A 27,935-nucleotide genomic window follows, 5' to 3' on the forward strand; every position below is an offset into this window, starting at 1 on the left:
GCAAGGATGTTACTAATTTTCTTTATAATTAAAATATGGCTGATGACAAAGTGATATGCAGTGGAGTCCATTCCTGTCTGCCCACGTTTCTCAGTGGAGCAGCCCAGTTCACTAGCGGAGCGGTGGTCTACTCTTTGGGCAGGAGCATGCTTTGGGAAATAACAGCAGAATTTTAGAGAAAGAAGTAAGCAGCAGCTGGGTCTCAATTTATGGATCTTTTGGAGTAAAAATGAGTATATGATTCTTTGCTATCTGATTGAATAATCCATCTCCTCTGTCTCCTTGGGGCTGGAGTCCCTGATGCCATCCCAACTTTGATGTAGGCAGTATTGGGATTTTAGAGGCTGATTGACTAGAATTGTTTTAAAGGAGAAATAAGCGGTAGCTGAAGAGAAGCTGTTAGCCAGGATATTCACATTTCAAATATGTTGAGGATAGATTAAGATGTTGGTTGACCTTGGCAGAAAAGCTAGTTTGTCTTGTTATCAAACAGGAACCGTTCCAAGCTGCAAGAAGGGCTTTGCTTATTCACTGTCTGGTTCTTGTCCGTGGGGGATGATAAGGGGTCCAGGGACTAGAGATAAGTACTGTATTTTGGATAGGTCTGGAAGCAGTAAGGAATGGATTTTTCTTTTGAGTTGGAGATAGCAAGCTCCAATGTTATGAGACACTTCCATTTGGGCACAAAACAGCTTCTGTCCTTCTTCCACCATCTACTAATGAGGCATTTTTCACTCCTCCTTCTAAGCTGTTGTTGGCTAGCAACAGCATGGCATCCCATAAGTGACTGCATAGTGAAAAGGAAAAAAAAAATGTCTCTAGCACTGAATATTAGCATGTTAAGCAAATAATAATCTTGTTGACCTTGGGATAATAAGTGTTTCTTAAATGCCAGACTTTTTTGATGGATTTTTATTATGGTAGGAAATTAACCACAGTAAAGTTGAGCAGTGTTTGTACCAGCATTTGTCATCTGTTTTTTCTCAGTCACTTCTACTCCATCCTGCTTTCAGAGACGGATCTGCCACTCTAAATCCCTTTAAATCCCTCATTAAGAAGTTCCTCTTCCAGGAAGGCCAGTGGGGCTAACCTTCTGCAGGAAAAACACACTTGTTAATTAAAAGAACATTGATACTCTAAAAGATAGAGCCAAACCATGGATTGTGTGATTTGTGTTTCTCGTTTGTTAGAGGTGGGTAAAACTGTGTAAAACACATTTTGTTCAAAAGAGCCCTTTACTGCAGCTGCACTGTGGGCCTGTTTCTCCTTTGGGCGAAGTTTCACTAGCTTTAATTTAGAAGTAAAGTGCCCATTATTTAATTACCCTCAATTATTACCCAATCTAAATGTAATTCATGCCCTTGTAATTGTTGCAGGTACTGTAAGGCCTGTTATTTTTACTATTGAAAATTTTCACACCAAACTAGATTGTACTTGAAAGCATTGGGGATTCTATGTAAAAAAAAACCCACAACGAAACAAACTGAAACAAGCTTGTTATTTGCACCTGAAGAAGGATGTGTGTTTGCAAGGAAGCTTGCCTGTCTTTTGTTGTTTGCTGTTTAGTATTTTCTCACTTAAAATGTTGTGATCACCCAGTGGCAAACGTGAAACATGAGCCAGCAGTGTGCCTGGGTGGCCAAGAAGGCCAACGGCATCCTGGCCTGTATCAGGAATAGCGTGGCCAGCAGGAGTAGGGCAGTGATGGTGCCTCTGGACTGGGCCCTGGTGAGGCCTCACCTCGAGGGCTGGGTTCAGTTTTGGGCCCCTCACTACAAGAAGGACATTGAGGTGCTAGAGCGTGTCCAGAGGAGAGCCACCAAGCTGGTGAGGGGTCTGGAGAACAAGTCCTACGAGGAGAGGCTGAGGGAACTGGGCATGTTTAGTTTGGAGGAGGCTGAGGGGAGGCCTCATCACCCTCTACAGCTCCCTGAAAGGAGGGTGTAGAGAGGTAGGGGTTGGCCTCTTCTCCCAAGGGAATAATGACAGGCCCATTGGTCTGTCGTGGTCAAATGGTCTGAAGTTGTGGCAGGGGAGGTTTAGATTAGATATGAGGAAGAATTACTTTACTGAGAGAGTGGTCAGGCCCTGGAACGGCCTGCCCAGGGAGGTGGTGGTGTCGCCATCCTTGGAGTTGTTTAAGAAACATGTAGACATGGCTCTTCAGGGCATGTCCTAGTGCCTGAGATTGTTGATTTGTGTTTCTTTGTGGTTTGTTTGTGTGAGTTTTGGGTTTTTGGTTTTTTGGGGGTTTTTTTTGTCATTGCCCTCCATGGTCTTCTCAAAGGTCCCTTCCAACCATGAGGATTCTGTGATTCTCTGAAACGTGCCATTGTGGCTGGAGGACTCTGTGGCGCCTGTCCCACCTCATCCGCTTCAGGAACTGAGGTGCTGGCAAATAACATATGTAGAAATGAGCACGTATGAGAGTTTGGCTGAAAATACTTGTTAGTGTCGAGCGTGCTACCAGAAATGAGGAGATGATAGTCAGGAATAATGAGGATGAATTAAAATAAAGGGCTCAGGATATCCAGTGTAGTTCACCCCCACAGGCTGTCTGAGGGACTGGGCTCTGCTTTGGTTTGTACAAGGTTAGCAAGGGGTCAGCCTTAAAGGAGCGAGGGCTCCTTAAAGGCTGGCTTCTGTGGGCTAGAAAAGGATGTTTGCTTAGCAAAAAAAATGTAAAAATTCCATTTTTTTCCCATTTCCTTTCTTCTGGAGGTAATTTCTAATAAAAATGAGTTTTTTGTGAATGTCTGTTACTCTGGTATTTCCTGTCAATGAGCATGGGAGAGCCTGTTTTCTTGGAAGAGCTGGGGGATGTAAACCATCTTGTTTGTTCATGCTGCTTGTGTCCAAAGGTTAGAGCAGGTGGGTGGGAGTGGGCTTGGTTGAAATCATGGTCCCCATGTGAACATGGGAGACGGATCTCACCCCATGGAGTGGAGTTTTGCATTTTGTTGCAAGGTGTAATGTTTTCAAAGCACAGCGCTGTGCCTCTGCAAAGCAAAGGAGCACATGGCAGCTTGGTGCTTATCCTCACTGGGAAAGCAGAAGCACCTAAACATGACATGAAAACAAGGTAACAGTCTGTGGTTCTAGCAGAAGTTTTAAAATCTTGGCTTGATGTCAAAAGGCATCTGACCACTGCAAATTTCTTCAGTTTCCTGGGGAATTTGACCTCAAGTTGCTGCTGGTTTTTGAGTGATATCAAGGAGGATGTTGCTGGTTCAGAGAGGCTACACTCTTTGAATCACACTTTGCAGCCTGGATGCCTCTGGTTCAGCACAATTATGATCTGCCTTTACCCATAGCAACCTGAAAAGTACTGTAATGTAAATATTGGATGCCTAGTTATAGAGCTCTTAATGTTAAGCTAACTTGGACATGACTGTGCTCCTTTCTCTCTGCCAACAGGGATGCAGTGGTTGCATTATTTCTGTAGGCGGGCAGATTCCCAATAACTTGGCAGTGCCACTGCACCAGAGTGGAGTGAAGATCCTTGGCACAAATCCTTCGCAGATTGACCAGGCAGAAGATCGTTCCATATTCTCAGCTATTTTGGATGAGCTGCACGTGGCCCAGGCTCCCTGGAAGGCAGTCAGCACACTGGTAAGTTGGGCTGTGCATCTGGGAAATGATGATGTGGCTAGGGATCGTTATCATTACTTGCTCAGACTTACTAATACCTTTCAAGATTCCAAAGACATTTGACAGTTTTTTTTATTGCTGATGTTGAAGAACTTTTTGATCCCTGTAAAGTTGATACTATAGCATCCCTGGGAGCAGGATGGAAACTGAAAGGGAAATGTCTTTAAATCACCTTTACACAACATGGGGTATATACCCAGCAAACGTTAGCTACTCTGTCAGGCTACTCTAGCTTTTCCTGCTGGCTTTGAAAACTCTTCTAGCTGGTGGAGATTGCAGAGGAATAGAGCAGTGCTCTTTTTTTCTGGTGAAGCTCTATAGACAGGGAAGGTCCGAAGATGACAACCCTGGAACCAAAAAGTTATGTATTATGCTCAGCCCAGGCTGTAGTCTCCTGCTTCCAGTCCTTCTCCCCCTGCCACCCCCACTCCAATCTTAAGGGATAGTAAAGTGCAAATGCAATTAGCGTTAAAATTTTGGTATGACTTTAAAATATTTTCTTGTTCACAGTGTGTTTTTCCTCCCTGTCTTTAGAGAGATGCAGTTGAATTTGCAAGCTCTGTGAGATACCCGTGTTTGCTGAGACCTTCCTACGTTCTGAGGTAAGGCTCAACCACCAGAGCTCATCAAGTTGGGGGTATGATCTACAAAAGCCTCTTTGAGACAAAGGAGAATGATTTCCGGGGACATGTGGAAAACACTGGGGTAGGTACATGTGGCATAAAGCTGCCCTTTTTAACAGGTGGGACAACTGCTAAAGCCAGTAAAGGAAGCCAATGATCCCATATGTCCATCAGGTCCAGCTCAAAGGTAGAATGTAGTCATAAGGATGTCTGTTTAGCTGCATTACCTTTTTTCGTATCTCAAGGCCAAAAACATGAACCATCTGGGATATTCCTTAAGGTTCCTGAGACTACTACCTGTACAATTAAGCTAGAATATTGTTTGCCACCAGGAAAAAACAGAAGGGAACATGCTGAGGCCATTTATTGGGGTTGGCATCTGCTTCCAGAAAATGACAGCGCATCTTTTGATTTCAGCATCTTATTTGCTAAGCTTCTCTGCTTACAGGCATGTTTTATGTCCCTATGCTGTGGCAGCTGCTTCTCTTTAAATAGACTTTGTACAGAGCCACACATTTCCAACAGCTAGACTTTTTGAAGAAGTTACAGCAGTGCACACACACGGCAAACTCACACATACTGAATGATCACTCCTCTCTGCGAGGAGTTTCTTCATAGCTGGATGACTAGGCAGGGAGAGGCAGTTTGCTGGGCTCAATTTACAATGAAAATAAATTTGAGACAGGATCCTTTTCATAGGAAGAAGAGGCACATATCAAAATGAAGAGGCGCAATATTACTTTTCAGGGGAGCAAAAAAAAATAAGTCTATTTATTTAAAAGGAAGAAAAGGATTTCTTGTAGGTTCAACCCTCAAGGAAATATCCTTTAGAAGAGACTGCTGCATGTGACTTTTTTATCCAGTTTCTGAAGCTTGCAATGGAGTTGCAAAGCAAAGTTAAAAACCAGCACTCAGATCAGGAGGATAAGTTAGAGACTGCTCCTGATGTCATTCTCCAGATTTTTAGGAAACATTTCTTTTAGCCTATTGTTTCCATCTGTATTAAATTCAGTGTAGGCCCTTTCCATTCTAAGTATTTGCTAAAGGGTGTTTGGACAGGTTAGAGGGACCTTGGGGAGAAAGATGAAACTGCAGAATGTCAAACTTGAGGAAATAGAAAGTGGGAAGCCCTAGCACAGCACACTCTCTGGCCTCTATTTGCAGAACAGCATCAGCTCCACAGCTAGACTTCTTCAGCCTTTGAACAGATACGGCCTTTAATATTTGCCAGTTGCCTTGGAAAACTAAATGCATTTCCCCACTAGTTACATACTGTGCATACCAGCTCACATCCTCAGTGGTGCTACTGACATAGGTCCATGGATTTAATGGAACTCTGTTGATTTACATCAGCTGAAGATGTAGTCTGGTAAGTATAATCACCTAGGTACTTGTGCCTATTTATCTTATGCTAAAGTGACCGACTTAATGGGCTAGATCCTTCCTCCACTTTTCCCCACAAAAGCAAAAGGGAAGCTAATCATCACTGGTAAAAATGACTAACATGGCATCTGTTTTAAAAGATTCTTGTCTTTAAAAGGGACCTGAATCACTGACTCTTGACCCATGTTCCTGCAGATACCCCTCTCTGATATTACTGACAGCTGCATTTCAAAGTAGCTTTCAGATGCAGTGTCTATACCTGCTGTGCCTCTCCCTTAAGGACTAAGACATTAGGGGAGAGGCACAGTGAAACTTTCATCTGCGTTTACACTGTCATTACCATCACCAGTGGCCCATGCGTTCCTCACTTCATCTGTCACTAATGAGCAACTGGGCTAAAGTCAGCAAAGCATCTGTTTTGTCCTGAGCTCACAGCTAAGCTGAACATATGATAAAAGTCTGGGTCTCTGGTTGACTAGCCATCTCCTCCAGCTTAGGAGGAGCTTTAAAGGCTTGGGTCAGAAAGGGAATTTGGCAACAGTGCTAAGGCTACATAACCACAGTTCTTCTTCATTTGATTCTTTGTTATGGTTCTGGAGATCACCCATCTCTCTGGAAAGTATAATGGAGGTTCACTAGGCACCAAGTCTGCCTGTCTTTCAGTCAAGAGTGGAGCAAGTAGCTTGAGTTAGAAGCTTGCTTGGCTAGTCTGTCGTACAAAGGTAGTTGGCAGCCCTGTGCTGTGGTGTCTAACACTCAGATATCTTCCTTGAAGTCACGAGGGAAGCTGACCTGTTGTCTTTTCTTTGCCATTCTCACAGTGGGTCTGCAATGAATGTAGTATTCACTGAAGAGGAAATGAAGAAGTTCTTAGCAGAAGCCACTAGAGTCTCTCAGGTACCAGTCTTTGTGCTGCTACTGCTTTTTCTTTTTGTGCTACCTGTATTTGTTTCACCCCCTACTGTGTTTTCCATCTCTTTGTTTCTGTATTGAGTCTCCCTTGCTCTTTCCCTTCCTTGTTTGGGGAGGAGCCAGTGAAATTAAGTTTGATTCATCAGTTTGTTCCCTAATGGGCAGACCATGGGGGCCCATGCAAGCATCCTTACTGATGCCACTGGGATGCCTGCGTGGAGCAGGGATAGCAGGTAGCTGTTGTACACAGGCATCCATTTCTGACCAGTTAATTATATAAATAAATGTAGCTTAATGGGCTGAGACCCTTCCTACCCCATCCAAGCTTGCTAGTAGCTGGTTGTGTCAACCAGCATGGAACTGATAACATCTTTCACCCAATTTCTGAACTGGTTTGCGTGGCTTCTTTGAACAACTTAAAACTTCATCCTAGCAACTTGTCTCTCACCAATGACTTCACCCCCCCACTTTTTAAATGCAGGAACATTTGCAAGATTTTGCTATGATATTTAACTCTCCACATCACGTATCGAGTTCCATGTTCCTCTGATACAAAAGCAGGACTGCTGCCTCCTCACTGTTAATCCAGTGGGATTATTGATCTGTAGTAGAGAGTATGTAATGCAGAAGATAAAAGCTCTGGTTTCAGTTTTAAATGTTTTTCAAAAATTCATTGGGGGATTTTTAAAGTGTGTTTTTTCTAGCAAAGGGAAGGATTTGGTCTAGTACATAGAAATTTAGGAAAAAAAAAAAAAAGCTGAGCGATTTCCCAAAGACATGAATGCTTCAGAACATAGTAAACAACTCTATGCCTGAGTTTCTTCTATACCTTCTATACCTATATCAGTGTCACTGAACAAGGGATGTTTGGAAAGGTGTGAATATGGGAGGAGAAAGTTAAATGTTCGAGGTTGAATGAACATACAGAATTTAAAGTCTGACCTTTCGATGGTCTCTGAGTTTGGCCTCACCTTTTCATCTGTTGTCTTCTGAAGGTTCCCCACACACACACTTTTTTTTTTTTGTTTGGAATGGTCACTGTACAGAACAGTACTGTGGCACCATTAACTCTGCTGTCACAGGCAGCTTGGAATTAAAAATAACTAAGTCAAAGAGGAACTCTCCGAAAACACAACTGGCTGTGGAAGCCAGACATGCTACTGTGTAGTCAGGGGATTTCTTAGCTGGTTAAAGCTTGACCAAGAATAAAACCATGTGTTTTTTAGGTGCATGAGGCAAATAATGAAAGCTTAGCATTTCAGCAAGAAAGGATGGAATGAAAGGGAGATACCTTGCAAAGAAATAATATCCTGAAAGCTAGGTTAGTGTGAAGGCAAGCAGGCCACTAATTACCGTCTTTTAACAAATTTTAAGGGATTTTTGAAAGCAGGAGAGTACCACTGTTACTTCCATCAGAAGGAATGATATAACTAATTCTCAAAAGACTTTCAGGGTAAACCTGTGGTGGAAACCAGATCCTTAGCAGTGCTCAGCCTCCCGAAACACCTGGCTTCTCTCTGTACTTGCTGAAGTAGTCTGCGTTGTGTTTCCCACACACTCAGGGAATCAGACCAGGCAGCAGCCTTAAGCCACGTTCAGCAGGAGAGATCACTTTCTCAGACCCCTGTATGGCTTTAGGAAGGCAATGGATACCCTGTAGGAGGCTGAAGCCCAGGAAAGTGACCTTTGGTCAGCTTAACTTGTCACAGCTTGATTGATTTGAAGTGGGTAGTGTTGTTTTTCCAGTTCCAAAGCCTTACCTACTTTTGCTCCATCCAATAGAGCATCTCCAGATAAAGTGCCTGACCAGTGTTACTCTGTTGTTTTAGCTGCTTCGCTGTTATGGTGTTGTGTCATTATGGCATTTATGTTGTCAATAATGTTCAAAACTTCTTCTGTGAGATGAGACAGATTGGAGTAAACAAGGTTGTATGCATATATAAAATCTCCTGATGAAAAACTGCAGCAAGACAGAAAGTTACCGGACACAAGCCACTAAATTTATGAAATAGTGTAGGCTGTGGCATTGTCCTTGCCTGTGAATTTACCCTTGTACTGATAAATGTAAGGAATTGCATCTTGTAACTTTTGGAGTTGCTTTATATTTTTTCAAGAGGAGCCTTTTGAGCATGCACAGACTGTCATTTATTCCATTTTATTCTCTAATAAATAACCAGGCAGTTAATAGTGGATGGGACAGGTAAAATGTTGAGACATAAAGCTGGCCAGGAGGAATGCGGATTAGATTTTTAACTGTCTGTTGGGGCAGGTGGCTGGAAGAAGAAGGCATTAGAGGAGAGTGGGAAGCGTGTGCTAGCGTCCCAGAGATAGGCAGGAAGAAGAGGAAGCAGAAGAGGAAAACAGTGTACCAGGGAATGTATTGAGAGTCAAGGACAGGTCATTCTTGGCCAGCTATAATTAGTGGCAACCTCTCCCTGGGAGACCTAGGAAACCAGGCAGAGAAATGAGAAATGAATGGATCAGTTGCCTAAAATATATGACTCTAAAGTAGCAAACAGGCACTATACAAAGTCATTAAGTATGCCAAGAAAATCAATTACTTACTTTGTGAAGCAGTATGTCCAGTGAGGTGGCTGGGAGGCTCAGAGGGAGGAAGAAATTAAGATCTTGGAGGTAAGGACCATCTTTGGGAGATAGAATAAGAGGTCACTGGATCCATGCGTATGCCTCACTGTCTTCTTTTTGCCATCATCTCACTTAAAAACTCTTTGTGGTTTTGCCCCAAATTTTCCTGTCATGTTGACGTTATGGAGTCATATGGAGAAAACTAATGCCAGTGGCTTTGGGGAAATCACGCCAAGTTTCCCCCCCATTATTTCTTTGCAAAGTTCACTTATCTGTGGAAATAAGGATATTAACAGATTGATCTTGTGGGATTCTGCTTCCAAAGGTTTTCCAGTGATGAATAGTGGAGCACTTGGATGGTCCCTAAATGTTCTCAAATAAAAGCTTTCTTCTTTTATCTTGTCTTGATGATAGGATCACCCTGTGGTACTCACTAAATTTATTGAAGATGCCCGTGAGGTGGAAATGGATGCTGTAGCCAAGGCAGGAAGAGTAAGAACTTAGCTTTTCTTTAATATTAAACTTGTTTTTCAGGATTGGAGATTTGCAAAAATGTGTGGTTTGAATGATACACTATACAGCCGTGGATTCATGCTGAGAAGAGTAGAAACAAGAAAAGATTAATGTATCTTAGGTCCAAAAACATCGTGTTTGAAAAGCTCAACCTACCTTATTATATATATCTAAATACATCTAAATAGTTATTTTCTAAGCATTGCTTAACCATGTGAATGAATCCTTTAGAATATCATTTTTACTGGCTTTGCAAATCACTGGGTTTGCAAATTACTTTCATCAGAATAGTATCAGCATGTGTTACAATATTACCACAGTTGTTTTATTATTACAACTTCACCTTGCATTTCATTACGTTTCACAACAAAGAGTTCCTGCAAAAAAAATCACAAAGTTCACATTTAGCAGAAATATTCTGTTTTCAATCATCTTCATTTTTAACCAGCAGACAAGATCACTTTCTCACAATTAGGGTAGTGCGCCTTGATGCAATTCATTCAACTTAAATCCTTGGGCCTGAATTTCCTCTGCTGGCTTTTCTCTGTGATTAAAACACCACAAAAGAATGGGGGGAAAAATAATACACAAATGATGTTAGTCCATACTCGTTTCTTTTGGGGAATAACAACTTTTTTGTGTTTGTGGCAAGCAGAACTTAGAGAGCTGATTTTACCGTGGCATAAAAGACACTGTCTGCATCAAGCCTATTATACTAAAAGTCTTGGGAAATTCCCTTTTCCCCCCCCCGTCTGTATCCTCTTATGGATACAGCTCTGTTCAGGAGACTATGCTGGGCTGGTGATGGAGATGCTGTTTGTGAGAGAAGATGAAGTGACTGACTGCTCTCTTATTCTTGTTGCTGTGTGCAGGTTATTTCACATGCTATTTCAGAGCATGTGGAGGATGCAGGTGTTCACTCTGGAGATGCCACCCTCATGTTACCCACACAGACTATTAGCCAGGGAGCCTTGGAGAAGGTAGGTGTTACACTAGCACTGAAAACAGAAAATAAAATAAGAGTTTGAATCTCCTTTCCCCCTTTGCTTGGGAGAACTCAATCACCAACGGAGAAATCAAATCACCAATGTTTTGTTTTAAAGGCCAGTGTGATCTGTGCAAGTGTAGGATGTCAGTGTGCCCCCTGTTACTGGCTATACTGTACATAGGATCATCTGAACTGTATCCCATTAGTTTAAGCAGTAGATGTACACACTTTCAGACTCATTGGGTTTTTTTGTTTCATTGGTTTAGAACCAGCTTTCATAGCAGTAGAGGATTGCCTAATTCATATATACGCCACGGTTCATTTTCCACTTCCTTTTCTCCCACAATCCTTAAATGATTAGATAAGGTATGTGACTTTCTAGCTGCTTGCTTTTCCAGAAAGGATATCAGGATGAATGAATCTCACCTAATCTTGACTTTTTCCCCTTTCAAGAAAAAACTTAGTGATACAGAGTTAGTTGTCAAAATGGTTTTCTAAATGAAATGTGTCATTCCCCATAATGTTATCTTGTTGCTTGGAAGCTAGCAAGAGCTGCAGTGCAACAGTCTGTGCTCCAGCTCTGTTTACAAGAATGTCCAAGGCCTTGTTTCTGAAAATACTCATCTGGAGCAAAGCTATTCAAGCACTTGTGAAATGTGACAAGCATGTGAAATGACACATATTTCTTGGAAAACCTAGAAAATAAGACCATAGTGTTTTATCCCATTTTGTTCCAGAGTGTATCTGCTGAGACACCTCCCACTGATCTGGCATGGGACAGGCATGTTGGTGAAATAGTTTTGGGACACTTGTAAAACTGACTAGTTGATCTCAAGTGGCAAAACATCATTATTCATTATTTCACCAATGAAGGTATAAAGGCTGCAGTGTGCTCCAGTGTAGGAATTGCTACAGACAGGACAGACTTTTGTTCTCTCTCCTTTTCCTTCTTTCCCCTGATTTCTCACACATGAAGCTGATTTTTACTTCTGCCCTCAAATACCACTTCAAACTGTAGGTTACCAGGCATATAAAACATATTTCATTCTGAAAGATAATGCTATTGCCAAAATGAGGGTATAGAGAAAAAACATGCTAGGGCAGAGAGATATGACATTTAAAGGAATCCACATGTGAGCTGATTTATTGCCATAATGCTATTTTGTGGAATTTATTTATTTATTATGTATACACACATTTTTACTTTATTTATTTATTTATTTTTATAGGTAAAAATGGCTACAAAAAAGATCGCAAATGCCTTTGCCATCTCTGGTCCATTCAACATTCAGTTCTTGGTGCGAGGCAACGATGTCTTGGTAAGAGTTCTTCTGACTTTTGGAGGAAGTCAGGCTCTGCTTTGGATAGTGAGGTGCATGGTTCCTGCACTCTCTGCCATGGAAACTGTGTGGCAGTAGCAGCTGTGGGTCTCTAACCTGCTTTGTCTGACGATGTGGGGCTCACCTGTGCCACCCCTAGGCACACAGCTCTCCCTGTCTGTGTGGGAGAGAACCTCCTCCCCTGCCTTCACCTTGAGGGTGAAGTGAATCTGGTTGGGTTGCCTGTCAGCACTAGCTTTGTTTTGCTGTGGGCTGCTGTCCTTCCCAAAATTACCAGTTTTGAACATGATGGACAGCACTGGGGCCTGCGCCTCATCCTATGAACTGAGTATCAGTGCTTTTAGATCTCCAATATCCTCTCTCATCTTTAGCTGTTTTGAACATTAACATAAGCCTTCCGAGGCATTGGAAAGAAAGCAAGACAATTTAAGTGTTTAAGTCTTTAGTATAAGCCATTGAGATAGTTATCTAAATAGTGTGGTCCTAGCAGCTATCAGTAGCAGATCATCAGCAGATGTCTGACCCTTTATGGGTTGCAGTTGGCTTTCTGTTGGTAATGGAAGATGGTCAGAAGAATGTGAGCAGAGTGTGACTGAGGAAGCACTGAATGGAAAGAAAACCTGACATGGTATAGAAAAGATGCATTCTAGGTGAAGGATCCTGTTTGGACTATGTAGTTGAGAAAAATGTACTTACCATTCTTCACCTTTCTTCTGCTTCATACATCGTTATTTAGAAACTCTACAGAGGGACAGAATGGGGTTTTTCCTTCCTTTTCCTCAGTTGTGGTTGCCTTTTCTCTGGACAAACCTCACTTTTCCATTCAGTCTTAACTTCCCTGTTCTTGCTCCCCTCCATTCCACCTTCATTCTCACAGCAGTTCCTCTTTTGCTAATGAACTCCATGGTGTGCTTCTAAGCAGGATGCAGAACTTTGTTTCTTGCTTGGGTCACTGAATGACTTCTGCACATAGATAGAAGGTAAGGATAGACCAGTCATTCATGAAGTGCAATTGCCATGGAAAAAGAACAAAGTGAGCTTTTAAAGGTTGTACTTTGTGCCTGTGCACAGGTTTCCATACCTCTTGCACATTAACTTAGGGTATAGTACAGCACGTTTTCCAAAGTAACCTCTAGATTACTCCCAGTTCTCATTTTCAGACAACAGAGGTGAAACTCAGCTGCAGGACGTCAGGCTCCTTGTACGTCAAGCTGGCCATTATTCATTCCTCATCACTGTTTGTAATATTCAACACAATTTCTGTGTCTCTTATTTGGCAATCTGAAGAGCATCTCTGCCAAGAGGAGCAAGGACTGATTTCCAGAAAGATGAATCAGTTTCTTCACTGCACAATGCCTGACCCTGCTATTTCTCCTTCTTAATCCCATCAGGTGATAGAGTGCAACTTGCGGGCTTCACGCTCCTTCCCGTTTGTATCGAAGACTCTGGGTGTGGATTTCATCGATGTGGCCACAAAAGTGATGACTGGAAAAGAGATTAATGAGTCATCTCTCCCCACACTGGAACATCCCGTTATTCCATCCAAATATGTTGGGATTAAGGTATGGTTTCCAAAAGAACACCAAAAAACCCACAACAGAGCCAGCACCTGGCACATTAATAGACAATTAGTACTTTGATGTCCAGAGAGAACAATTTACTCATTGGTCAAAAGCCCAATTGACCTTTTGTAGTTTCTGTCAAGATAATGTATGTTGGGAATTTTAGAGAAAAACCAAAGGAAAATTATCCAGTGATTATTAACAAAATTAATCTTCCTTTCTTTCTTGCTTCTAACATACTCTGAATCATGTTTATAAACTGCATAATAAATATGCACCTGCAGAATTGAACACTGAAGCTTAAGCTATTTCATAATACTACTTAATATATGTATGGACATGTACAAATTTGTATTTTGAGTGCCTTCCCCAGATTTTATTTTCAGGATTTGGGACATGGGCTGTTGAATGCATGGAATCCCCTTTACCTGCAGCACCAGTTAAAATGAGGGTGAAAGTTTTCGATCCTTGATTTCAATGGAGCCAAGATTTTACTTTTCATAATTACTAAGCTTATATAGCAATCAAAATACCAAAGTGTACTGTAGGTATTTTTGAATGCTTAGTGGAAGAAAAAAAAATTAATTGAAGTTCCTAATCATAAAAATGAAGACCAGCAGTGCAGAAAAGACAGTGGATGGTGAGAAATGCGTATACAGAAACTTTCAGGATTTAGTAGCTTCCATATCAAGTGAAAATTGAGGAAACAGAAAACATCTAATATCTTTCTATTAATAAAATGTTCAAACCTATTAAAGTGCAAGCCAAATCTGTGGCCCAGGCCAGCTCAGGTTGTTGGCCAGCCAGTCTGTCTAGAAGTAGCTTTAAGTTTTATTTTGGTGCTACAGATAGGCATTATCTGAAATTCTATCTGAGACTCTCTTATTTTTGTAAGTCTTATTTATTTTTATAAATTTCTGGCTTCTGCACTGTTGTTGGCTAAACTGTCAAGAGTTTTGTCTCTCCTGGGAATGCTGGCTACAGAGCGGAAAACCCAACTATATTCTTGAAAACTTCACTACAAAGCCTTTTATACTGCTTGTGTTCTGTGTGGATTTGTCAAATATAAAAACCTGCTAATACCTTTGGAAATGCTAAACTTTGAAAAATATTCCAGTTAAACCTGGCTCTTGTTATTCGTGCATCATATTTTCTGTCCTCTTACATTTTTATTGCTAGGAATATTTGCATGGAAGTGGGATTTTGTTTCTCCGGTAGTTCTTAAATGTTCTGAAAAGGGACTATGAAACTCTTTTCTTCTTTCTCAACATAGCTGCTCCTTTGTGGATTCAGAGTCCCACCGTTTTATCTTCAGTGACTGAAATATAATCTTGCCATGTTTGCTTGCTGAGTGACACAAGTATCATGGCCTAACCAAGATTAAATCCTGGATAGAGCATGACTGACTAAGTTTGAAATAAGATTTATTTGCAGTACCAGAGCCTGCTCCTGCTGATGCGTTTTCACGTTTGTGGCAGACAAAAGTTAGGGAGCTGGTGGAAGGCTTTGTTGCTAGTTACTTTTCAAGAAAACACGTGCATTAAAAATAATCTACTTTGACTGCTGCATCTCAGCTTCAGTCTGTAGAGTTGTCCACTGTAAAAATTTTCTCTTCACTTGCAGAAGCAGCAAAACTGATCTAGAAGTCACAAAGATAAATGACATTTTTTGAGAAACCTTTTGCAATAAATTTCTGCTGTCACATTTTAGTTGGTCGTTGTTAGGTGTCATGAAACAGTCTTGTCTTGTCTGCACTGTTACCCTCAGAGACTTCTAAAACCAGAATTATGTCTCTGGATTTAAAAATAGATTCTTTTTAGCAGCAAGGATGCTGTCTTCATGCAAATGCCAGTAGTAGTTTAAGATGTAGAGAATCATAGAATGGTTTGGATTGGAAATGACCTTAAAGATTATCTAGTTCCAACCCCCCCTGCCATGGGCAGGGACACCTTCCAATAGATCAAGTTGCTCAAAGCCCCATCCACCTCCAGGGCTGGGGAATCCACAGCTTCTCTGGGCAACCTGTTCCAGTGCCTCACCACCCACACAATAAAGAATTTTTTCCCAATATCGAATCTAAATCTACATTTTTTCAGTTTGAAGCTATTACCCCTCATCCTATCACTACATGCCCTTGTAAAAAGTCCCTCTCCAGCTTTCTTATAGGCCCCCTTTAGGTACTAGAAGGCCACTATAAGGTGTTCCCAGAGCCTTCTCTTCTCCAGGCTGAACAACCCCAACTCTCCCAGCCTGTCTTCATAGGAGAGGTGCTCTAGCCCTTTGGTCATCTTCATGGCCCTCCTCTGGACCTGCTCCATCAGGTCCATGCCTTTCTTGTGCTGAGGACTCCAAATCTGGACACAGTTCTCCAGATGGGGTCTCATGAGAGTGGAGTACAGGGACAGAATCATCTCTCTGGACCTGCTAGCCACACTTCTTTTGATGCAACCCAGGATGTGGTTGACTTTCAGGGCTGTAAGCACACATTGCTGGGTCATGTTGAGCTTCTTGTCCACCAATACCCCAAGTCTTTCTCCTCAGGGCTGCTCTCAATGTATTCTATGCCCAACCTGTATTTGTGCTTGGGATTGCTATGACCCAGGTGCAGGACCTTGCACTTGGCCTTGTTGAACCTCATGATGTTTGCATGGGCCACCTCTTCATCCTGTCCAGAGGGAGTTTCTCTTTTGCCCCCCTCTATTTTTTTTTCTTTCTTTTTTTTAAGGTCAAATTTGAAAAAAAAAGAACTTAGAGACCTCAGTGACCTAAGTCCTCAGATATTGATAATGATCAGGGGTTTTAATGTTTTCATACAAAAGATGAAAAAAAATAAAAAATATGGGTGTGTGTTTGAGGGGGATCAGAGAGGGAAAATATGTAAATAATTTGCAAAGTTTCATCTGGTTTACACTAAAAGAGTGTGTTCTTGCAGATTGGTTTGATTCCTGTGAATGAAAAATTTCTGCTGGAGAACAGTTTTCTCAGAAAAACTGACTGGCTTCAGATAGTATCTCTCCTTGTTTCGTGAATTAGGTGCTTCACAGCCTTTCTGTTTTAAAATGTGTCCTAAAAACAATAGTGATAGTGGGCTACTACAGATTAAAATCTGCTATCGGAATGTGAACAAGACTGCACGAGTTTTAAAGATGATTTATTGGTGAATACATGTTTATTTATTCCAGTCCATCATCAAGATGCTGGAGGAACTCATTCACCAAATACTCCTTTGCTTATCACCCTTGACCAGTGGGGTTTATTTGATTAATTCTTTCTGTCTCTTTCTGTCACTTCCGAGTGTAGCTGGGTGTTTTTTTAAATGATCCATTAAATTTTCATTCTTTTTCTCCCTCCTCCCTTTTTCTTTTACCAGGCCCCAATGTTTTCTTGGTCCCGGCTGAGAGATGCTGACCCTGTTCTCCGATGTGAAATGGCCTCTACTGGGGAGGTATCTTTTAGATTTGCTATTTTTTTTTTTAAACCCAGTTGCCTTTAAACATCATGAATCTTTGAAAGTGATCTTATTACTGCCTGAATCATGATGGCATCTGTAGCTGCTTCAGAAAATTGAAAACATCTTTCTTAGCTGTAAAAACACGTAGTCCTGACAAACTCAGTTTACTCAGCCACTGGATGTCCCTCTTCACCTGCATGTCAGCCCTGAGTTGGACATGGTCGGTGTGACAGCCTGAAATGAGTTTATCTGAGAGCTGTCGGGTTCTGGGAGGATCTCGGTGCATCTTTATGAATCTCAGTGCATTTATGAATCACCCACTTCTGGACAGACAAGTGCTCACAGCTTTCAACCCCCCCATTGACACACGCCAGAACAGTCATATCAAGCGTCCAGGTCATGAGCGTTTGGTCTTGGAATGTGCTACTTACTTAAAGGCAACAAACGTGTGGTGATATTTTTTGTTGTTGCCTGGTAACCATCGAGGCATGTCCCAAGGTGCAAAAGACGAGAAAGGAGTGAATAAAATGTGATGGCTGCAGTATTGACTGTTGGTAGGATGAGGGGGAGTCTGGGCTACTTTACCCACTCTTTCTACAGCAGGACTGTGAAGTGCATCTGAAACGTATCTGACGGTACGTATGGCATACTGTAAGGGCACAAAGCCCTTCCTCTTCCTGTGTAGAATCATAGAATCATATGGGGTTGGAAGGGACCTCTGGAGATCATCAAGTCCAACCCCCCCACCGAAGTGGGTCTACCTAGAGCAGGTTGCACAGGATCTTGTCCAGGCAGTTTTTGAATGTCTCTGAAGAAGGGGACTCTACCACTCTCACGTTCCTCTTCTGTGTAGGCTCAGCAGTGACAGGACCCCTCACCCCTCAAAGAGTAGAGGTTTCCATCTACATGACCTGAAGAGATATTAACTCATTAAGCACGAAGAGACTTGTTTATGAGTTATTGCTGAGCTGTCAGTAGCTTCTGTAAATATAACCTGTTACTCTAGAAAAGAGCTGCAGTAGCAAGAAACTTATTCTGGGCTAGAAAGCCCATTTAGGAGGTGATTAAATACTGAGGCAATTAGATTAGTCTTAACTCTGCTCTGCCATAGCTGGGCAGGTGGCAGAGCCTGGGCTGCTCCATTTGATACGAGCGTGAGTATGTCTACTTGAGCTGTTTTCATTAGGACAGACTTATCATTTCAGTATGATAAAGCACTATACCCAAATACAGCGTAAGAACAGCCCTAGGTCTCCTGCATCTCTCCAGAATTACTTTATTTTGCTTGTCATAATGTGTGGGAAATCAGTATTGCAGAAGATTTCTTTTCAGTGTAGTTAATGGGCAGAAAAATGCCAAGTGACTTCCGTGACTTCCTTATTTTCAGAACAAAATTGACTACACAGGACACCCTCCCCGCCACGTCCAAAAAAAAAAAAAAAAAAGAGAGATAAAAATGTAACTAAGAGCAAGAATTATTTTTCTGAGCTTTATATGGAGTTAGAGATTACCTTGGCCATAAAGGAGGGGTTATTAACTTTTATGAATTGGAAAGATCCATATTCACAAATGCCATAAAATGTGACAGTTATGAAAGTCTTTCTTATGAGTGAAGTTAGGATAATAACTTGCTTTGGGTAAAATGCTCAATTATTCCTCAAAGACATTTTTCCCACACACAGCTTGATTTGGGCTTGAATTTGTCACATCCATCTGGAAGAGACGTATTTAGCTGGAAGTCATGGTTCCCACAACAGTAGAAGACATAGTGCCGGGGCTCCCTTTGAGTATTGCAGCTGATTTGACCACACCACGATGATAAACCTCTCCTGGCAGGCTGGAAACCCCTGGTCCAAGCCTACAAGGCAGAGGGCTGCCCACCACCCTAGAAAGTCCACCCCATACATAACCCTTCAGCCAGATGCAGCGTAGAACAGACTGAACACTCAAGGACAAGTTTTTAGAGAAAAGCTGAGATACTAGTTGCCATTATGTTTTTTTATCCCTTCCCTTGTGGGATTTTTGTTTGGTTGGTTGTTCTTTTTTTTGTTGGTGGGTTTTGTTTTTTTTTAACTTCAGAAGATCTGGCAAATCATTATTTGTTCTTCTTCTTACATGAAATACTGGTTTCTGCTCACCATGGTAACAGTGAGACCATGAATCTGAGGGCTTACTCTGTGAGAGGAAGGACCATAAGAGGAAAATGGGAGAGCAATTCTCAATCAGCCCCTTTATTACACATGTATGTGTGTATAAATTTGTTATTTCAAAGAGAAAAATCTGTGGCGGCTTCTGCTTCTGACTGCTTTTCAACAAGTGTGGAGTTTGCCAGAAAAAGTGAGGTGGTCTTTTTTTTGTCTTTTTTGACTTTCACAAAAGCTTGTGCATTCCTCTTCTTGTCATCAGAATCCCAAATTTTGGTAAGGAATGCAGTTTAGTTTTTTCAGAAGATCATTACCGTACGACAGTCTGAACTCCACAGGCAGTTCTGAATGATGGAGAATTGCTAAGTAATTTTTATTGATTTCTTTATCAAGTTTTTGTTTATATAAAATAAATTATTATGAATTGGCATGATTGCTTTGTTGTTTTGCCAAGCACTTCTTAATATTTTACTGGCATCTCGTACATCTGTGGATTTTTAATGGAAAAGCATCTTTATATACCATGGTTAATCTTCACAAGAAATGCCAGAAGTACATGACAGTGTAAGCGCTGCCTTTCCCAAGTTTGCAGGGTGCACAGAGAAGGATGCCTGCATGCAGAACACTCACTGGTATTTAGCATTATATGATGTTAAAGAATTTGCAGTGCACTCACAAACATTGGAGCAGAGGCTCTGTACAGCATTTCCACAACTCAGCAGAATCAATTCTTGTTACTCTTTGGTGTGCTGTTTGAAACTAAAGCCTTGCTTATTGCTTCGTTATTACTTCATTAAAATTATGAGACTTGTCTGCAATGATTTTTTTCTGATATATTTCCCTCCCCTCCAGCCTGCAGTCTCCTTGCAAAAGCAGTCTGATTCTACATGAAGAAGTCAAAAGAGCCTATTTAAAAATGTCATTCCCGTTTCTTTTTAAAGCAATATTTTTGGGTTGTTTGTGTTTTTTCCCCTCATGCTGCCTTCTTCATGCCATTTTCCAGGTCGCCTGCTTCGGGGAGGATGTGTACTCTGCCTTCCGGAAGGCGATGCTTGCCACAGGGTTTACATTTCCTAAGGAAGGAATTTTGATTGGAATCCAGGTGAGTCCTAAAAATTCAAGCTGAGAAAGGACTGACGTAGAGGAATTCAGTAACTGTTGCTGTGTTTTCATTCACATACCTTTATGGCTTAAATGTGTTTCTGTGCCATCCATCTTGAAGTGCAGTAAGACTGTGGGGAACAAACACCGTGGAGAGATGTTTACTGGATTCCCTGGGGCTGGCCTGGGTTTTTTCCCTCTGGCTCCTGATAGCTTCTACTGGGAGCTGCAGAATTTTGCTAGGGTCAAACCCCTAGGGATTGCTGGAAGCAGAGGCCTGGGATCAGAGAGTTAGAAGCCACCTTCCTGTGTGGAACAAAGTCCATAGACAGTCAGTTCAGAGAAAAGTCCCAGCTAGAGCTCAGAGCCCACTCCTTCCTCCCTCCCAAATGGGAGCACGAGGGATGCTACTTTCCAGTCCTGGCATATAAACTCCCTTCCCTTCCACCCCCTGCAAAAGGGTGAGGCAGTTTCCATACTGCAAAGCTGGACCTGCTAAGCTTTCCCCGTAGATGCATATATTTCGTTCCAGGCAGAGCTGTAGCATCATCCAACAGTGTAGAAAACATGATCTTGTTAGGGTGTTGTGGGGTGGTGATTGGTGTTACACCATTAGGCCTCCACCAGGTATGGCAATGTCATGTTCTTCTCATCACTGGGGTCATGATCAGAATAAACTTGAGTGCAATGGGGCGAGGGATTAAAGGATAATAGTCTTTACCCTGCAGCCTGCTTTCCTGGCTGCCTAGAAGCATGGTTGCCGTTATTCCTTTCACAGAATCACAGAATGATATGGGGTTGGAAGGGACCTCATCTAGTCCACCCCCCCCCGCCAAAGCAGGTCTACCCAGAGCAGGTTGCACAGGAACTCATCCAGGCAGGTTTCAAATGTCTCCGGAGAAGGAGACTCCACCACCTCCCTGGGTAGCCTGGTCCACAGCTCTGACACTCTCAAAGTGAAGAAGTTCCTCCTCATGTTTAGATGGAACTTCTTCTATTCAAGTTTGTGCCCATTTCCTCTTGTCCTGTCCCTGGGCACCACTGAAAAAAGACCGGCCCCATCCTCTTGACACCCACCCTTTGAGTATTTATAGGTGTTGATCTGATCCCCCCCTCTCAGCCTTCTCTTCTCCAGACAAAAAGACCCAAGTCCCTCAGCATTTCCTCCTAAGTAAGATGCTCCAGGCCCCTAACCATCTTTGTGGTCCCCTGCTGTACCCTCTGTAGCAGTTCCCTGTCCTCCTTGAACTGGGGAGCCCAGAACTGGACCCAGTACTCCAGATAGGGCCTCACTGTGTCCAGTTTCCCTGTTTGATGATGGTGCATGGCCAATATTGTTGCGTACCATGCAGCTCCTATCAGCTAGGAGTAAGTAGCGTGGAAAGGAAGAACCAATGCTACATTTGTGTGGTAATATTTCTGGTTTCTTTATCTTGCCAGAGCTCTCCCCTATTAGGGACTGCCTCTCAGGCACAGCTTCTGCAGGTCCAATGATTCCATAGCAGGCTACAGCTTGGACTTCAGGGTTTCATCTCGTGCTGTCAGCATCCCTCAAAGTTGCTATTTGTGACAGAAAATGTAACTGGTGTCATTATAGGAATGTTCTCCAGTGCAGTGGCTGCTGCAAACAGCCTTTACTTGAGGGAGTTCCCAATGGGTTTGCCTGAGGAACCATTCATGGTTTGTATCAGTAGGGAGGATGTGCATTTCAGGATGAAGAGGTAGCTCGGCAGAAAAGCAAAAAGTGTTAGTTCTTCATCTCAGGATAATTACCAACTGCAGGAGCTGCTTAAGTCAGATACACTTGGGAAACTTTGAGATGTTTATGTTCCTCAAAAATTGGACATTTCCACTGCAACTAGAACATTCTTAAGGCCCATAAAGACAACTGATTGCCTGGTGCCATTTTCCCCTTGTGCTTGTAATAAGCTTATGACCTACATGATTGCATAAAGCCTATAAAACAAACAAAAAAAAATAGAATAGATGAATTTTCCTGTCAGACAACTGGGATATGAAAAATGTGTTGGGCTGTCTGTGCCAGCAGAGGATGTGAAGGAAGTGTGTGAAAAGTGGCCAGAAAGGAACATGACTTCTGATAACACAGATTAAATATACACATATATACAGACATCTATGGATTAAAGCTGTTGCACTGTTGCCTCAAATTAGCAGAAGAGTCTTTGCTTGCTACCTAGATGAAGTTTAAAAGCTCAGTATGAAACTTTGGGCAGTTGGCACTGTATGTCTACTGTATCTCTAGTCACTGCAGATTTTAAAATAGCATTTAAAAAGGGGGAAAAAGAGAAGCCAGAAGAAGAAAAAAGCAGAGACACTAGTGTTTAAAATTTAAGCCTATTTACCCAATAGCAGCTAAAAGAGAACAGGCAGCAAAGAGTAATTTTAGCTGTAGAAGGCATTTATGTAGGTTCTGTCTCAATATCTGTTAAACAGATCCAAATGTTCTGTGTACAAAGGTCTTCAGGAAAAAAAGAAGGACAAAAGAAAAATAAAACAACCTCAAAAGCTCACTTCCATCCCCTGTCCCCCTCCTGCAACTTTTAAACATAACAAGATTCTGTCCTTTTTAATGAGTGGTTTACAGTTCATCTTCTTGCAAGAGAAACTTGAAAACAACAGATCAATCACTTGAAGGCCTCTCTTCATCTTAGCATATTTCTTAGGTAATTAAATTCCAAAACAAGAAGTGTAAAGTTAATGCTGAGAACCACATCCTGATCCCTCACCGCTCTGGAGTTTGTCACCTACCTACTTTTCGATGGTTTGTTTCCAAACAGAGGGGAAATAAAGCCTTGTGAGAAGGTTGAAACGCTGAGCTAGACCTGACATGTAGGTTGTCCTTCAGTAGAGAGCACTCTGACATTGCACAGGTCCCGGTTCCGCAGGATTTTAAAGGCCTGATGCTCTCCCAGTGTAAATGGAGTACTGCTTTCTTGTTAGACAAACAAATCTCTGCCAGATTGTGCAAGCTGATAATCTGACCTCCTTTCTTTTCACAATTTGGAGAAATCTATGATGCTGAAACCCTGAGCCTGCCATTAAATAATTTATATTTTAAGCAAGAAGAGTTGAAAAGCTCGTTTTATTTTCTTTCCTGATTGGGCTATTCAGTGATATCTCTGGGATGGAGTGCATCTGTCTTACATCTGTGCTGGTGACCACGAGATGCGGAAAGCATTGATGGAGTATTTTATTTTTAAATCCCAGCACTCCCAAGTCTGTTTTTTCAAGGTAACCTTCTGCCTTGGTTCCTTACATACCAGATTTTTTTTGAATGCTCCACAGTGGATTTGGATACAAAAGTCAAGATTATCACAGGAGATGATGTGGCTTTGTTTTAAACTGGTCTTAATGAGAACTGGTGTAGCTGAGGATGTAGCCCTTTACAAATAGTAAGGCATGCTAGCAAACATGAGAGACAGGTTTTAAGAAACATAACTTTTCCAATAAAGGAAAAAGAATACAATTCTCCTACAATAAATACCTTCCACTAAATAAATCTGCTTGTACTTTTCACCTTTAGTAACTAATGGTTTCTCACACAGGTTTTTTTTTCAGCCAGCTTGTAAATCTGAGGCTGCTCCGATGCAAGCTGACAGCTGTAATTTTTTTTCATGGAGAGGCTGTTTTATGTGTCACAAGTGTTCAGTACATGTTTGATAGAAGTTTATAATATTGTTGTGGAAGCCAACCCCCCTGACCAGAAGGCAGAACCATTCTCTCTGACTGGAAAGCTGCCAACATTGTCACCTTGTATATTTATATTTTCCAGTTAGTGTACGGAAAGAGATGGCTTTCAGAATGAGGTTCTTTCTAGGGTGCTTGAAAAAAAACAACCGTTGACTTCTTTTTCTTTGTACTTCATAGGAAATTGTTCACCCTTCAGAATATTGCACTTTCACTCATAAAGGTTAAGCTATTGGTAGCTCCAGCAGCAACGAGGGAGCTTGCAAGAATCTTACTTGCAAATGGCCAGACCAGGCTAAGGTTAAAAGCAAGGTCTGGCCTGCCTTGGAAGTGAGAAGGGCATGTGCTGCATCTGAGCTTTGCAGCTCTGTACCTGCAACATCCTGAAGAGAGTTATGTTGGGATCAGATTTTCACTCAGCTGTTGCTCTAAAATGGCTTATTCAAGGGCAGATGGCTACAGGAGGTCATCTTATCTTTACTTCTTCTAAATCGTGCTGGATCTGGATACACATTATGTATGAGAGAGTCTTTCAAAGGTGTCCCAAGTACCTGGGTGCTCAGTTCCTCATGGGAATAGGGTGTCCCAGTCTCCTGAGTGGTTTTGTGCTTTCCATTTCCATATGCCCATATAAGTTAGAAATGAACTCACACATACGCAGGCTCTTTTTCATGTGAATCTGCAAACAGAGCATCCAAAGGCAGCCCAAAGCCTGTCTGTATATGTTACCTATCAAAAGACAAGGCCAAATTTTTCAGCAATGATTGAAAAAATATTTAATGAAGAGGTAGAGGAGGATCTAGTTGATGTATTTGAGAAGGCAACTGCCCAGATATTTAATATGCAGTAGTAAGTCTTCTGTAGTTGCAGTCAAACTTGGTATGAGAACACTTACCCTGGTGTTGTAACAAAATATGTATTAGCTGGGAATGACTTGCTCTTCAGCATCTAAACAGTTTTCTTGGAATGGCACTGTATATGCATATTCAGACATTTCTGCGTGCACACACATACACTCTCTCAGCACAGAAAGATTTATTTGCCTCTTGCCCAACAAAATCGCCGTTTCTAAATTCTAGCTTTGATGGTGTGTCTAATAAATTTCCTTTTTCAGAAGTCCTTCCGCCCCAGATTCCTTAGCGTAGCAGAACTACTGTATGAGGAAGGTTTTAAGGTAGGTGGTTTCAGTTATTTAAAGTTTGAGAGTTTTCAAGATCTGAAACATGCTCAGCCTGCTACAGGAGTGGAAGATATGCATATTCAGACATTTCTGCATGTGCACACACACTCTCTCAGCACAGAAAGATTTATTTGCCTCTTGCCCAACAAAATCGCCGTTTCTAAATTCTAGCTTTGATGGTGTGTCTAATAAATTTCCTTTTTCAGAAGTCCTTCCGCCCCAGATTCCTTAGCGTAGCAGAACTACTGTATGAGGAAGGTTTTAAGGTAGGTGGTTTCACTTATTTAAAGTTTGAGAGTTTTCAAAATCTGAAACATGCTCAGCCTGCTACAGGAGTGGAAACATTGGAGTTTATTTGGAGATAGAGAAAAAAGGACATTTCTAATGTACATCAGGGATTTTTAGCTGTGTAATCCATAAAGTCAGCAGGTATCACCCAACTAAAAGTTTTCATGATTGTTTAATTGAACATATGGGACTGTCATGAAGGCAAGAATCACCCTGGCTCTGCTATCAGCCTGCAGCCAGGAGGTCACATTATAAGCTCCTCTAAGTTCTCCAAGAAAAGAAGTGCCAGCAGGATTGCACGTATGACAGGAAGGGAGGAAGGGGAGGCCTTTTGTATGGAGAAGGTCTTTACAGTGCTTCATCTTCAGTGATGTTCACAAGCTGCAGACACATGAAATTTGTGGTGTTACATCCCTCTTGTAACACTTCTGCATCATTTTGCATCCCTGTCCCTACTGAAAGGTAACTAACAATGCAGGCACAGGAGATTGATGAAAGCCTTTTAGTATTAAGTATTTAAGTACTATTTCCCTGAGTGGCATTGGTGTAACTACTGGATTTAAAGTTCTGCCTTTCGAAACCTAGTGCTAGGCAAAAAAAAAAAAAAAAAAAAGGGGGCAAAAAAGGAATATGTTATTGAACCATTGAAAGTCAGAGGGATTTAGGTTTTCCTAAGCCACTCAACTGCTTCTGGATGTGTTGGTTCCAGTCATTGACTATCAGCCCTAGCCAACCACAGATAACAGAAAGTTGGGAAAGTCATGGTATTCTTTGCTTGGAGAGATACCCTTGTGGTGAAAAATGTCCTCCAAAATCAGCTGTGAAAAACAGACTGTATGTTGGGCCAGAACCATGTGAATTAAATGAAAAACTTTGGTATTATGAAGTGCACAGTAAGTAACTTTTTTTTTTTTTTTTTTTGTTCCTGATCAGCTTTATGCCACAGAAGCAACCTCGGACTTGAATTAAATGAAAAATTTTGGTATTATGAAGTGCACAGTAAGTAAATTTTTTTTTTCTTTTTTCTTTTTTTTTTTTTTGTTCCTGAACAGCTTTATGCCACAGAAGCAACCTCGGACTGGCTCAATGCTAACGGTATCCTGGCAAATCCTGTGGCATGGCCATCACAGGAAAGCCAGAGTCCAAACCTCCCTCTGGTCAGGAGGTAAGAGCTCTACATACCTAGTCAAATTTGGGTTAACATCCAGGACAGCAAGGGCAAACTACTGTTGAGATCAATGACTGTGATTTAATGGGACTTTGTATTCAATCCGAAAGTTTTGTTTTATCTGATTCTGTCTGGAATTGCCATGGCAGGGAGGTTTCAGCTTAATTAATGAACATCCCATTGAACAGTCCTATTTAATATGGCATGGATGTATTGCTCCATGTTAACATTTTCACGCAAGGATATGTGAGATCTGAATATTTAGCCTTTAATGACAGTCAGTCATGCCTTTAACAGAGTTGTGCTGAGCTGTATGAAGGCTAAATATTGCTTTGCATCACTGAATAGAACAGAAGTGAAGCCACAAATACCTGAGTCACAGCTTAGTGCCTTAACCCCTCAACCATGCTTTTTTGGGGATGTAAGACGAAACTCAAATGAAAATTTTCAGTGTTGTTTACCTGAATTGGTCAGATTTTCATTAAGCAAGACACACTGTGATGCTCTCTTGGGCATTGTCTCTTCAGGCTGGTAAAGGATGGAAAAATAGATCTGGTGATTAACCTGTCTAACAGCAACACCAAGTTTGTCCCTGATAATTACGTGATCCGGAGGATGGCTGTTGACAGTGGGATCGCTCTGCTCACTAATTTCCAGGTACTTCCCATGTTGTTCTTTCTCCTCTTAGTCATAAGAACCTTCAGAGCTTTCAAGCACTTGTGACCTTAGATTCCAGTCTGTTTGGACCCTCATTTTCTCTGACAAATAGTAATGTGCCTGAAAATCATGGCAACACAATTTTTTGAATGTATTTTCTTTTTGCTACTACACAAAATAACATTGCTCAAAGTAAAACAAAAAACAAAGAAAGAAATCATGTAGTCCTGTACGGCAGCTAAACTTGTTGCTGTATTATTTTCATTTCAGAGCTAACTTCTTGCACAGGATTGCCTGTAACATGTTTAAATTATGCATGCCAATAGTTTTTTAGTGGGATGTTTTTCCAGTATGGGCCTTAAAACTCCCAGCAGGAAGTAGCTGGGCTTTCTTGAATGATCCTTGGGGCAATCCAGTTCCAAAGTGCCATCCAGGCTGAATTGCTGCCTTTCCTGTTGTAGTCCCCAACTGCCAGTCATTATGTGTTTGTAGCTCCTGACAAACCCCTTTCACAAACTGGTAGGGGAAGAGATATTTGGTAATGCAAAGTGAGACTCCTGCTGCCAGCAGTACCTTGACTTCCTTTGTAAGTGGCCTCAACTGTCACAAAAGAGCCTCATCTGCCTCTCATTAAGCACAGCAGCCAAGTGCCCGTTGATTTTGGTGGGGGCTGACATGGA

General features: G+C 41.7%; 1 protein-coding gene across 1 annotated transcript in view; it reads left to right on the forward strand.

The window, feature by feature from the left end:
• The window catches only part of CPS1 (carbamoyl-phosphate synthase 1), a 106,955-nt gene that overhangs the window by 73,329 nt on the left and 5,691 nt on the right, over positions 1-27,935 (forward strand). The window contains exons 26-36 of the mRNA XM_014959614.1: positions 3,418-3,612; positions 4,186-4,253; positions 6,479-6,554; positions 9,570-9,647; positions 10,541-10,648; positions 11,886-11,975; positions 13,388-13,558; positions 16,929-17,003; positions 20,157-20,255; positions 25,077-25,136; positions 26,483-26,595. Coding sequence (XP_014815100.1) covers positions 3,418-3,612; positions 4,186-4,253; positions 6,479-6,554; positions 9,570-9,647; positions 10,541-10,648; positions 11,886-11,975; positions 13,388-13,558; positions 16,929-17,003; positions 20,157-20,255; positions 25,077-25,136; positions 26,483-26,595 — 1,133 coding nt within the window. The remainder of the gene's footprint in view (positions 1-3,417; positions 3,613-4,185; positions 4,254-6,478; positions 6,555-9,569; positions 9,648-10,540; positions 10,649-11,885; positions 11,976-13,387; positions 13,559-16,928; positions 17,004-20,156; positions 20,256-25,076; positions 25,137-26,482; positions 26,596-27,935) is intronic.

Source organism: Calidris pugnax, unplaced genomic scaffold (genome assembly GCF_001431845.1).
Source record: "Calidris pugnax isolate Ruff unplaced genomic scaffold, ASM143184v1 scaffold448, whole genome shotgun sequence".
Taxonomy (NCBI): domain Eukaryota; kingdom Metazoa; phylum Chordata; class Aves; order Charadriiformes; family Scolopacidae; genus Calidris; species Calidris pugnax.